General features: G+C 33.3%; 1 protein-coding gene across 1 annotated transcript; it reads right to left on the bottom strand.

Annotated features, from left to right (window-relative positions):
- Positions 1-5,699: 5,699 nt before the first annotated feature.
- LOC109805570 (beta-galactosidase) lies at positions 5,700-12,085 on the bottom strand. Its single transcript, XM_020367705.3, has 19 exons — positions 11,640-12,085; positions 11,417-11,512; positions 11,017-11,129; positions 10,826-10,892; positions 10,608-10,700; positions 10,309-10,452; positions 9,681-9,769; positions 9,483-9,588; positions 9,286-9,373; positions 8,936-9,054; positions 8,685-8,846; positions 7,968-8,143; positions 7,744-7,853; positions 7,546-7,655; positions 7,337-7,447; positions 7,094-7,204; positions 6,786-6,991; positions 6,565-6,700; positions 5,700-6,201 (listed from the first exon to the last, which is right to left on the bottom strand). The coding sequence occupies exons 1-18, from the start codon at positions 11,799-11,801 to the stop codon at positions 6,595-6,597; spliced, it is 2,169 nt and encodes a 722-aa protein (XP_020223294.2). The 5' UTR covers positions 11,802-12,085; the 3' UTR covers positions 5,700-6,201; positions 6,565-6,594.
- Between the last annotated feature and the right edge of the window lie 1,540 nt (positions 12,086-13,625).

Here is a 13,625-nt window from a genome sequence, read left to right as displayed (position 1 = left end):
GCTCAGACCTTCCAGTGGTAAATGCGTTGTGCGCGCCGGGCTTGCCAACCCCCTGGAGCACCTAACTATTAATGCGCCCGGCACGCCAATAAATGCGTCGGGCTTGGTCGTTCCAGTGGCCACAATGAAGTTTGGGCCGGGCGCAATTAGAGATTGCGCCCCGCGTGGGTGTTGGCAGAGACCAATTGGCTTTGGGTGCGCTGGGCGTGGCTATTTCGAGCCCGGCGTGATTAGTTCTACTTAAGCTTTCACCTACATTTTTCACTCCTCACACTCCTAACATATTCAACTTAACTCTATCCACTCAAGTATGATTCACACACTTAACACATAATACCAAACACAGACAACACAATACAACCTACATATCCTAAACTATGCAGAATCACAAAACAAGTCCCAAAAACAAGTATAACATACAATTCTAACACAATCATAAACAATCAAAGTTAAAAACACAAGCAACAGAAAAACAAATAAAAACACAGTTCAGATCTCTGGGTTGCCTCCCAGCAAGCGCTTGTTTATTGTCCCGAGCCTGACGGTGACCAACTTGAAGTGCTCTACTCTCCTTCTCCTCCTGTTGCTCTTGTTCCTCCTTGCTTTGTGCTCAATCTGAGGATTACTCAGCAACTGCTTAGAGGAATTGGTCCATCTAGTTCACAGTACCTTGCATACAAGAGAAAGCAGAGGACTAGAGCGCACAGGTTAGCTTCAACAATTCATTGCCAGCACACAAATAAAAATAACAATAAAAACAAAGAATAAGTCACAAATAGCTACAAATACTAAATCGCCATTCTAATCCCCGGCAACGGCGCCAAAAACTTGTTGAGATTTCCGTTTAAACACTTTTGTTTTAATCTATAAATCAGTTAGATTCTATTAACGGTCTCAAACACGGCAAGTATACCGGCCGTTCAAATAGTAAAAATATCGTATCCACAGGGATTAGAAGGTAACATAAGCATTTATTGACTATTCGTGACTAAAGAATGATTCCAATTTGTAGTTTGTCATGTGAATGTGAATTAAAGATCATGACTACTGGAATGAAAATTATAAAAATATTTGGTTGTGAGTGGAAAAGGTTAGAAATGATATTGTGGTATTGTGAGGTTGTGGGGTCAGATTTCACCAAACGTTAAACTAATGAATTCTTAATCTCTTGTTAAATTCATTGCTTAGTCAACCCAATAGTTTACTCAAACCTAATCCCTTAGAGCAAGAGCCTAGGTGTGGATATTGAATATCAATCCCTTGAGTATCCAATATCTACACCCGCATTACGGGCTAGGGTTTAAGACTACTAATGGGCCAAGCTCCATTCCTAGATACATTTTCCACTAGGCATTTGTTTCAGAGCTAGTTTCAAAGGTTATTTTCCAATACCCATGGAACCTATATCATGCAAGGAGAATCAATCCAAGGCAAGCATTAAGAATAGAAACAACACAACAATGAATGAACAAAATATATATATATATCATTGAAAACGTTAGGATTACACTAGAATTCGTTGGTTACATCTAACCCCACAAAAAAATGGGTGGAACCACTCAAAATTGAGGGCAAAACAAAATAGAGATGAAGGGAGAAATGAAGAAACCGAAGGAAAGACCCACACACGAACAGCTCCAAGCTCCGATAATCCCTTCCACAGCTCCTAAAACTCGTCCAATGTGTGAATGAGGGGGAAACCCTCGAAAATGGCTTCAAATACGAGCCTGGGAGGTCAGATTAGGATTTCGCGCCCGGCGCCTAAGTCTTCGCGCCTGGCGCAACGTCTTCTGAGCACTTTCTGCCTCAGTATAAGCCCGGCGCAATTACTTTTTACGCCCGGCGCAGTGTCTTCCAGAGGCTTTCAAGCATTCTCTGCCTTAGAGCAAGCCCGGCGCAATTCTCTATTAAGCCCGGCGCAATTCGTTCCAGAGAGTTTTGAGGTACTCTCTGCCTCGATCACGCCCGACGTTGTGGAGTCTCGCGCCCGGCGCATGTATGACTTCCAAAAGTCCACTGCTCTGTTCTTCTCAAGCCCGGTGCGGCGTCATCTTGCGCTCGGCGCAGCCACTCTGCTCTGCTCCTTGGCTCCTTATGTTTCCAATCCCAAAGATCTTCAATCCTCAAATCTCTAGCTCAATACCTGCACAAAAAATGAGGTGTATTAAGGTATTGTTAGCTAAAATGGGTTAGCTATATCTGCACACAAGATGAATCAAAAAGGGAACAATTATCTTGCAATGGTGTTAAGAATGAGTAGAATTGTTCAATAAATCTCATTCAAAAAGAGGTATAATTGAGACTTAACACAACACAACATAATTTAGCATCATAAATCATGAATTTCATAACAAATGAATCAATTATCACAATTTATGAAATCACCAAGATAAGATAATAGGTTAATCTTAAATTATACAAATATGCACCTTACAAGATTAAAACCAACAACCTATGAGACTTAAGGATTTTCTTTCTACCTATACCTTCATATGTGCTCACAGATAAGACATTTTCACTCTTTCTTACCTTAAGTGATGATCCTTGTAACATAAGAAGGCTATTTCCCTACTTCAGCTACTACATCGTACATTCTCTAGTGCCTCTCTAAGTTTTCCTCTCCAAGTGCTCTTAGAATTCATAACAAACACATAATGATGATGTATCTCTTATTTTTTGTTTTTAATAAGCCTTTAGGTTGGACTCAATAGTACAACCCAAACTCTTTTTCTCGACCCACAACCTTTTTCTTTTTCTTTTATTAATTAAAAACATTTTAATTGTATTACTAGCTTAATTAATTAAATTAATTAAGTCTATAATATGATTCTCTTTATTAAAACACTTATTTTATTTTATATACAAAATTCATGATGTTATAAGGCAAAGATAGAAGACCATAGGTTCCTTTTTGCATATATATGCATTTGTTTCCAAACAAAGTATGCCTATATGAATAAACTCTAAACACATCACATCAAACACAAACAAATGTGAATGCACATCACTATCTCATCTTCATCACACTATCATACCTCTATGTCTGAACTTTTCAAATATGTATTTTCAAATTTGTAATCTTATTGAATATTTATTTTCATTTATCATAAAAATATTTTAAATAAATTGTAAAAAATTAAAAATTAACAGTACTGGCTCAAAATAAGTTTAGGCCAATTTCCATTAGTTTTGCGCTAATTTTGGACCAAATTGATTGGTTCACAACAATTCTGTCTCAATTCTTTTGATTAACGAATTGGTCATTAGACCATTTTTTGTCAAATTGGTCAAACTAGCCATTTTGATCAAGTTTTCAAAACTATGGTTAAAACTTCTTTAACCAAAACCTTTTTACTTTTCTAATGGGATTTGAGCCCTTTCTCTAACAACATTTTTTACTCTATAAAATTTTGAAGTATTGTCTCATTTATATATATATATATATATATATATATATATTTATTTATTTATTTATTTGGATAAGTAGTCCAAAACTTCTTCTTTTACCAACCTTGGTTATCAACATCGTTCATTTGGGTCATCATTCCCAAATTTTTGGTTATCAGGAGAAACAACTCTTCAACTATATCTAGAGTAGGTTAAGACATCTCTGCCACAATTTCTTAGGTCAGCCTAGAAGTCATGGTTGTATTTTTTGTTGGTGGTTTAGAAGATATAACATTTGCTTCATGTGTAGGTTGAGAAGTTGGAGCCTTACTTGGCATTACTATATGGATAGGGGTAGGAGATGAAGGGGTAGAAAAGGTATCTTTAGAAAAAGACTCACCTATATGGTAATGCTTCAAAGCAACTTTTCCCATAAAATTAGAACTACTAAATTCATATAAACTTTTTGAACTCATGATAAAAGAGATTACTGATAAGTACTCAATAAGTTAAGATAGATTGAGGAAAAGATTCTCAACTACTTAGATACCCGAAGAATGAAGAGATTTCTAGTGAATTGGGTGTTTTCCTCAAAAGGTTAATCAAGTGCCTTTTTTAGAGCATCTCTAATGAGAGTTGCTTATAAGCAACCCCCTGTGCCACATCACTGCCAAATCAACTCTGACCCACTTTCACTACTAGATTTTAATCCTTTAGCAACATTTTTTTGTTTACATTTATTAAAATGTTACTATATATTATATAAATATGTTATTTTGTAACATTTTTTTAAAAAATGTCATTATAGATAGAGTAATATTTTGTATTTCAATATTATTCTTTCCAATTGTTTTCAAAATCAAAGTCCCATATCGAATAAAAAAAATTTACATAAGTTATTTTGCAACATTTTTTTGAAAAATGTTACTATAATTGCTTCTAAAATCAAAGTTCCACATCGAGTAAAAAAAAATATATTTCTCTTATATCTAATTGTAACCCATAATTAAAGTCTCACATCGAATAGATTAATGACTTATAAAGAGTATATATACTCATATAGTTATATTTAAGATAAATGAAATTTGATATTCTATATACAATTAGTGGTAACTAACTAAAAATGTCTTTCCCTAAAAACTTAAGGAATTCCTAGAAGTTTAAGAGACATAGAAATATAATAATTGAAATTAATATTTAAATTAAAATTAATTATTATTTTATAAGATTAAAAAAATCTTGGCAACATCATTAAAATGTTAAAAAAAATTATTAAAATATTACAAAAATACTACTTTAATAACATTTAAAAAATGTTATCTAATTATGCAAAAATGTTACTAAAAATCTTTAGCAACATGGACTATATACAACATTTCATAATGTGTTGCTAAAACAAATTAGCAACATTTATACATAATTAAGTAACATTTTTTAAATGTTGCTAAATACTATTTGTGTTGTAGTGTTTATGGATTGCTTAAATTTTAGCAGAGTTGTTTCTACAAGCAATTCTGCTAAAATTTAAGCAACCCATAAAGTGAGCCAGAGTTGATTTAGCAGTGATGTGGCACAGGAGTTGCTTATAAGCAACTCCATTGCAGATGCTCTTATAAGCCTAAAAACCCAAAAAGCCCAAAGGTCACACCACTTCAGAACCGCCAAATCACTTAGAGATATAAGGTTATGAAGTCATGGCTCTTCATTTCCGAATAGCGAGAACTTTAAATAACACGACATTTCTTTTCTATCAGGTGAGTGCTATTAAAATCTTGAAAGTGACAAATTAAATGTGAATTAAAGTTTACTTCAAATGTTGATTATCCGAGTATATACTCGACCCAATTTAAAGTCTTCTCATTAAAATTAAATACTTGGGGGCTTATGTATCAAATAAGACTCAAATACTTAACTACGAGACAATCCTACCTCGACCGAGTAGTATCTAGATAATCGGTAAGGTGCATATTCTAATAAATTTTTTTGGTAGATCATATTCCAATAATTTTTTGGCTACTTTTAAAAGAGTTTTACAAAAATATTACTATTATTCATTAGTTATTAAAGAGCTTTAAAGGATATTTATATATGTTTAATCTACTCTTAAATGAATAATAGCATATTCTCATTCTATATATTAATTGAATCCTTTTTGAATCATTAGGTATTTTTAAATACTCAGTACATTATTACTTACATTGTTTGAATACCTCTAATTTAGGCATTAAAGTGTCTTTGTAAGTATCCTTATCTAACTCACAAGATAGCAAATTGCAGAAATCCAAAAGATTAATAGTAAACTCATATTCCAATAAGATCAATTCCAAAACAACTTTTATTACTTTCAATATGTTCTTACATAATAATTTTAATGGAAAAACACAATAACTTTTGGTAGAATGTCGTAGAAGTCTGACACATTTTGAGTGTACAATTCTCTCCTTTGTATAGTAACTTTAATGTGTAAGGACTTGATCTTCATTGATACAAGCCCTGTATGTAATAATTGGAGCAATATTCAGCACAACAGCTTGACTATGTACAGTACACAGTCTTTGCATCCAATTTCTCTTATATACATTTTTGCTTTTGGCTAGGCTGGCATTCTTTTAGGGAAAACTTGAGCAACCAAAAGACAAAGTATCAATGTTGAACTTTAAATATTTTCTATATTGAACCTAATAAGATCTTAACCACACTTATTATTTATTGCATCACATGGTCCTAACTGCATAGGACTCAATTGAGATTTTAGAGCTTCTTTGGATTCCAAGACATTAATTATAAGGATATGTATTGCTTTCCAATGTTGCTCTGCAAAAAAGACCACAAGGATAATAAGTAGAAGAAAATGATAAAGAATTCAAATTCAAATTCAAATGGTCTATATCTATTCATTTGAATATGTTATCATAAATCATAGTAGTTAAGGAGATATAAAAATTATGAAAGAAGAGGTATGGATAACATGAAAATCAAAAGTATTAATAATTAGGATAGATTGGATTCTTAAAATAATCTAGAGTTACTAAGTTATAAAAGGCCTTAAGAAAAACCAAGTTAAATATTCTTCATGAATCAATAACATAAATTCTACCAAAGGATTTTATTAGAAGTGTCTTAGAACAAAGCTAGCAAATGAGGACAACACTAAAGAAAATGGAATAGTTGGAATACCCTTTTAATAGAGCATCATAATATCACATATCATGTTCTTTTCACCAAAGCAATTCCATTAGGGTCACCTCCCCACTCTTCTAACACAACCAAGAAGTTACTTCCTGAGTTTAGCCATGAGCGAGGAACATGATACCTGTCCAATGACAAAGAAAAAAGGTTTTTGTGATATTCAAGCACAACATTACTTAGTTGAAAAAGCAAGTGGTATGAATTCTCACCATCTCTGAGATGGCTTTCCACAATATGCCCGACATTTTTTATCAGTATAATATCCTGCATAATTACAAGCATTACAACTACCATGTGCTATATATGCAGGCCAATGGCGACCAATGCTCTGACCATTTATCCATACTTCACCCTTTCCCATGCTATTCATATCTAGAGCCAATGGATCATTTCCCGCAGGTGCACTAAAAGTTGTCTAATAACATTAACACGTGAAATGAGTAGAATTCATGAAGATGCAAGTGAGTCATTTATAATAGTGACAGAAATGTAACCATTGTAGTCATTTTATACTAACCTTGTACCATGTTAAAGGTTGTTTTGTAGCCACTAATGATCCTCGTGCCCATTCAACAGAGTTACTCCCACTTATAGTATGTAGGCTCAAGGCTTCACCTTTTAGTCCAACCTGTCCAATAGCATACAAATATGTTAAATTAAATATTTACCATTTCCTTTTTGAAAGAAAAAGTTCATTATCTTTTGCATATTGCACTAAAATCTGCACAAAATAGTACATAGTCATTTCTTTTAGACAAACCTTATAAGACCATTTCTGTTGGGACAAGTCTCGTGTCCCCTCATTCAAACCCTTCAAAGTGATTGGACCTAACACACCCGCATTCCATGTTTCAAAGTGCAAGCCAACATTCTGTATTAAATGAACAATAAAATTATTATAATTTAAAATATTATTGATCAACAAATTAAAAATGTTATTAAAAACACATTAGGAAAGAAATAACCAACCGGGAGACCAACGGCAACACTAAGTAAAGAAATCTTGTTATTGCCAACCCTCAAGTTCACACTGTCACTAAATGTTAATTTAGGATTCCCCAATCCGCCATATACAGTTCCTGGAATCATATAGAAGATGAACTTGTAAAACTGTTGAAATTTATTACACAAAACACTAAGCAAAATAGGTATAACAATGTTATTCACCTGAAAGTTGACCATTAATGAAAACATGGAGAACATGGCCTGCTGACATTACGGTAAGAATAGGAGATTTTCCATTCTTTATAAAACCTTCATTAGCATCAATGTTGACACTGAACAAAGGATATCAATATTGATTAGATGGAAAGGATAAAATTAGTATTCATAAAGAGCTTAACATTCAATAATTTGTCTTTAATTAGTTTGATAAATTGAAAGACACTTACTCTGTCAAGTACCACAAATAATCCGAAGAATCTCGGGTCACGTTGACCTGCTCCCAAAGTGCATCTGCTGCAATGGAATCATCTTGACTGGACGAGGCAGGTTCTTCATTATATGATTGCCAAGCAAATGCGTTGTTTACAGGAGTCATCTTTTTCAACCAATTGTCGACACCAACCTTCATAAAATTGGTAAATTTTGTGAACAGACACACTTCAAAAACATTAATATAGTAAGTTAAAAGGAACTCTACTCAAAAACACTATAATCTTCATCTATACTTCAAGAATAACTTGAGTGAAACTTTCAAGTTTTTCATAGAAATATATCAAATTGATAGATTGATTTCTCCATAAATAATTTCACAACATATATGTTTATAATCTTTTTGAATTAAAGCTCGGTGCCTAAGTACTACATTGACTATATTTCTAATGGATGTGAGATTTCAAGACTCGCCCTCATGTCTAAGTGTGGACATATGGAGCATGGACAAATGTAGGTGGCCCAATAATAACATCCCATCATGCTTAGGAATAGACATATAGGATATCATCTTAAAATTTAGGCTTAGGATTTAACTCAACCTTACAAAATCATCTTGTAAGGTAAGTACTACCTAGACTTTATAAAGGCTACATTGGTTATATATTTAGATGATGCGAAATCCCAACATAAGCAAAAGCAAAACTTATATATAGTCAGAAGTCTTGTGTTACCTTTGCTGTGTTGAAAACAACAGTTTTGCAATCAGGAAGAATACTAATAGACCAAGGTGGTAGATCATATTGTCCATTTCCAAATGTAGCTTTTGCCGAAGATTTGGTGTCATAATTTGCGATGAATGCAGCACAAGCACCAGAGGTGGAGAACACATGTGCCTAAGATTATATTAACAAAAGAAATCAAATAAATTTTCAACACAAGTACTGTTGTTGGTATTCATCACAAACAAGCTTAAGGACTTTACCTCAAGGTTATATCCAAGTGATGTCACTTTAGGATCTCCAGAAACTAAAGCAGGCTCACATTGTTTTATTGCTTTATGCAAATCTCTCAAATGACCCCACTTTGGTTCATTTTGAAGTCCTGGAAAAGTGGTACAGTTGAACAAGATTCATACTAATGTGAACAAAAAATTAAACTTAACCTATGTGTTGCCTAAAAGTGAATTTATGCACTTTACTGGGACAATAAAACTATCATTTCCCCTTTCTGATATCACTTTAGCCTAAGTTTCCTTATGTTTCCAAGATCATTATACATGTGTTATTATCATCATGATCCAAAGCATTTAAGCAATTAATCATGACTACATACCGTATTCATCAAGAGGCGCGTCATAGTCATAGCTAGTGGCAATGAAGAGGCCACTAGATGTCCGACCAAAGTTAGTTCCTCCATGGTACTGGATTATAAAATGAGATATTAGACTAACCGAAGTTTCTTGAACATGAATAGAATGTAGCACATTATTTATGAACTAGGAACTATTCACATTGGATAAACTAACATACCATATAGTAGTTAACAAATGAACCACCATTTTGAATGAATCTCGCAACTGAGAATGCCAAGTCTTCTGCTGGTCTAAGAGGGATTGCACCACCGAACTCAGTGTACCTGCAGAAGCGGAGACATGAAACTAAATATAGGACCAAAATAAAAACATTTTCACCCTACAAGGTAACATTTGTTAAGATTTAGTGACTCACCAACCAGTCCAATTCTCAGTCCACATTTTGGGTTTTTTGTTGTTGTTGGGCTTGTAGTTTTCACAGTAATACCCATTGCAGGTGTCAATCTATATCACAATAAGTAAAATAACATAGATTAGAGAGAAAATGGATCAAACAGAAGGATACAAGAGAAAGGAATCAATTTGCTAGTGAAAACACAAGGTTTCCCTCATAAAATACCAAATATTGGCACTTTCTCCGATTTTCATTTTCAAAAAGAGTAAAGACAGAAACACATCAATCACTCCTATTATAGAACAACCAAAAGAAGTAGTAGAAAGTGAAAATAGATAATAAAACTGTTGTGATAAGCCAAAGCACCTTGCTCCAAATAAAGGCAAAACAAACACAGAAGAAAAAAAAAACAAAAGTCATACGGGCATATGATAAAACAACAAAAATATCATGTTATAGTAAAAGCAACAACCTTATCCCAACCAATGTAACCAAAACACTGTTATAAACCCCACCATCATATTTAGACGGGTCAAACAAATATAACGAAATAGAATAAGAATCATATGAGGAAAAAGACATCTCCAAATCCAAATTCACATAGAATAACGTTTTCTAGCAAGTGTGGGAAAAAGAAAGAGTAACTTACAACAGGATCAGGAGCATCTTCTTGCTTGCACATAACCCATGGAACACCAGTGTCTAGACCAACAGCCATTTGAGCAGCCCATTTTGTATATGCTTTTCCAGGTGCACCAATTTGATATTCCACTGGTCCATATTCGTTCTCTATCTGTCAATCCAATCGTATAATATATTGTTAAAATCAAAAGACTAAATTAAGAATCATTGTTATTCTAATTGGCTCAATAAACTTTATAGTAGTAAAATTAACAACAAAACTAAAATTATGAATGATATAAATAAATTATATTGTGTTGTATTTACCTGTGACATAATTATGGGACCACCCTGAGATTGAAACAACTTCTCTTCTTTCATCAAGCTAACAATCTTAGCTGTGAATTTTTGCATTGCCGCCTACACACATCGTGACAAAAAATTTGATGTTATTCAATTCTACAATTCATTATACTATTTTTAAGCAACCAATAATAACAAGTAAATTATAAGAATTAGTGAGGGTCCAAAATGAAAATTCAAACCTTAAAAGGCTCGTTGTCGGTTCTGAAAGCAATGCCTGGAACATACTTGAGCCAAACAGGAAATCCCCTGAACAAAAAACAGAGCATGTGACCTTTGAGTCATTCCTAAGAATCATTATTCTCCTTTTCTTAACCAAAGAATTTTCCCCTTCCAATAAGAAGGTGGACATTAACATCATTAAAATCATTACCCCAAGTTCCATTCAGCACATATGTAAGGACCAATACGGAGATGAACATAAAGTCCTGCTTGCTGCACTAGCTTCACGAACTTAACCAAGTCATACCTATCTTCGAAATAGTACTGAAAATTTCCAACATTATATAAAACCTCAATGAGAAACTTCCACCTTTAACCTTTTATCAGTAAAAACAAGAAAGAATAGAAATTTTTTCCGCGAGCATTTTCCTTAAAAGGACAATCTTATTCCAATCAAACACTAACTATGAACTCTCTCAACGAAAATTAGAACCACGGTTCACCAACATACAGAATACTAATAGACCCTCGTGTTAGACCCGAACCATTCACCAGAATAGGTAAAAGCCATAAAAATAAAAATAAAAATTATTGAAATGTATTTGCATTACTTTTCCAGGAGAAGGTTCATGTCCATTCCAGAACACATAAGTCTGGATAACATCAAGGCCTCCATCTTTGGCCTTTTGAATAAGGTCTGGCCACATCTGCAGTAAACAAACATCATTTACGATCCATGCATGGATGAAAAACCAAAACAAATGCAACAAAAAAAGTTAATAAAAAAATCAAAATTTGATGCAGCATGATGGAAATTTGGAGTGGAGTGAGTACTTGAGGTGTGCTTCTTGGGTAGTGAATGGAGCCAGAGATCAAAATTCTTCTCTTGCCATCAACTATAATGGCTCTGTGGTCATAAGTCACAGAGGCAGTGACGCCACAAACCCACAAAAACAACAGCATCAACGCCACCCCATGAAACTCTCTCTTCCCCATTGAACTCTCTTGCTATGTTTCTCAAACTAACAATGGTGTGCTTCTTTTCTTCCTTCACTCTTGTTCACTCATTTAAAGCTAGAAAAAAATAGAACTAGCTTGTGTTTGGTTTGTGGACAATGCCTTCTTTTATATGCGTTTAGTCTTTTGAGACAAGGTGAGGTGTGTGGTTTTGAGGTAAACGTTGATGCAAATGCTGCTTCTTTATATAGATTTGGAGAAGGAAAGAAAAGGAGGGAAGAATGGGACCCTTCTCCTCATCCTTCGCACGGAACTAAAAGAAATAAGATTTTGAATTCTGGTTGATCACTCTTCCTAAGTCTTGAGCTGTAACACTGAATTTTCATATAAAAAGCCGAAAACTAAGGATTTGGTGATTTTTGGGCCCACTACAAAAAATAAAAATAAATAAAAAATCATAAATAGTGAACACTTCTCCAATTTTTTCCCCTTGTCTCTGTGTGAATGACTTGACGCTTTATCCCTTCCGATTGCACATTTGGCAGCTCAAGAAGCCAATGCAAAAGCAACACATATATGAAACTGCTTAGTGCTTATTTTTATCGAAGGTTTTTTTCTACAAGCATAAAGCTACCTTCCTAGTTTCCTTTTCCTCCATTGATACTTCACTTCATATCTGTAAAATGAAAACAAACAAACAAACAAAGATTATAACAAGTAGATTGTGAAAATGCCCCGTCATCTTTGTGAATGGTGTTGTAAATTTGTAAAGGTTATGAAAAGGTTTAAATTATAACATCTTTCAATTTTAAAATTGAAATATATACTAATGAGTATTTGTTGATTGATTTGTTTTTCTTAACCGTAATTTTCATTCTAATTGAGTGATGATTATCTGGTTGGGAAATATTTTCATCAGTAGCTACAAAATCTATTCCGTAGATGATCTTTATTTTAAAGTTTTAAAAATGCAACAATGTTTTTGGTGAATGACATCATTGGAGTATTTTTTTTCTTTCATGAAAGTATTTATTAACTTTCTCAATAATTACTAACAATTTTTAATGGAATATCACCTTTTAATCATATTTATTTTATATAATGTTGTAGAATTATTCCTCTGTTCAATGTTTTCCTTTCCTTCTCCGAAATCATTTTTTTATTACATGTCTTTATTTATATAGCTTTACCAACAATTTGTAGGAGTCTCATAGTTGAAAATTCTATAGCTTTACCAAATAGCCTATGTGCCAAAGTAGTTCTAACCAACTTCATCATATGTTTTGAGAAAACTCTGTTAAAAGAAATATCTCAGTTTGATTAGTTATATGTTTTAAAAATAAATAATTTTTAATTTTATTTATTATAATTACAATAAGGAGAGTTTCAATATAATATATTACTTAATTTCATCACTAAACAACCCTAGTGGCCCTAGGCTGCTATAAATCATAGATGGGGCGGTGAGTGAGGATGAGATGAGATTGCCACGTTTGTCAAAAGAGTACTCAGCCACTTGATGATGATGATATTAATGCAAATGTTAATAGTTAAGGAGTGATCCATTTAACACATGTTTCTTGGGCACTCATATATATCTTGCATTTCTCTTGATGGAGATAGTTACTAGATAAAGTATGTGATCCTTTAATTTTCTATCTACTATGGTTCTCATTAAAACAAAGGGCTAAGAAACTTTTAATACATAAAAGATTCGTTTCTACCAACACATGTATATTTTTATCTTCAAAGATGATCCCAATCACCAATACTACCATTCCACTCACATTTTTCTAAAGCCAAAATGCTGTCGGAAAGTCTTTCATTGCCAATATAAATATCGTTTTTTTTCTTAAAAATATA

Source organism: Cajanus cajan, chromosome 1 (assembly GCF_000230855.2).
Source record: "Cajanus cajan strain Asha chromosome 1, NIPB_CcT2T_4, whole genome shotgun sequence".
Taxonomy (NCBI): Eukaryota; Viridiplantae; Streptophyta; class Magnoliopsida; order Fabales; family Fabaceae; genus Cajanus; species Cajanus cajan.
This window is presented reverse-complemented; position numbering and strand designations above follow the sequence as displayed.

What these genes read in the sequence shown, in the direction of transcription:
- LOC109805570 (XM_020367705.3), bottom strand. Translation starts at nt 11,801, where the DNA reads ATGGGGAAGAGAGAGTTTCATGGGGTGGCGTTGATGCTGTTGTTTTTG. An exon ending in GTCCCATAATTATGTCACAG is followed by an intron (nt 10,453 to 10,607) that starts GTAAATACAACA and finishes TTGGATTGACAG; the next exon opens with ATAGAGAACGAATATGGACC. An exon ending in ACTGAGAATTGGACTGGTTG is followed by an intron (nt 9,589 to 9,680) that starts GTGAGTCACTAA and finishes CCGCTTCTGCAG; the next exon opens with GTACACTGAGTTCGGTGGTG.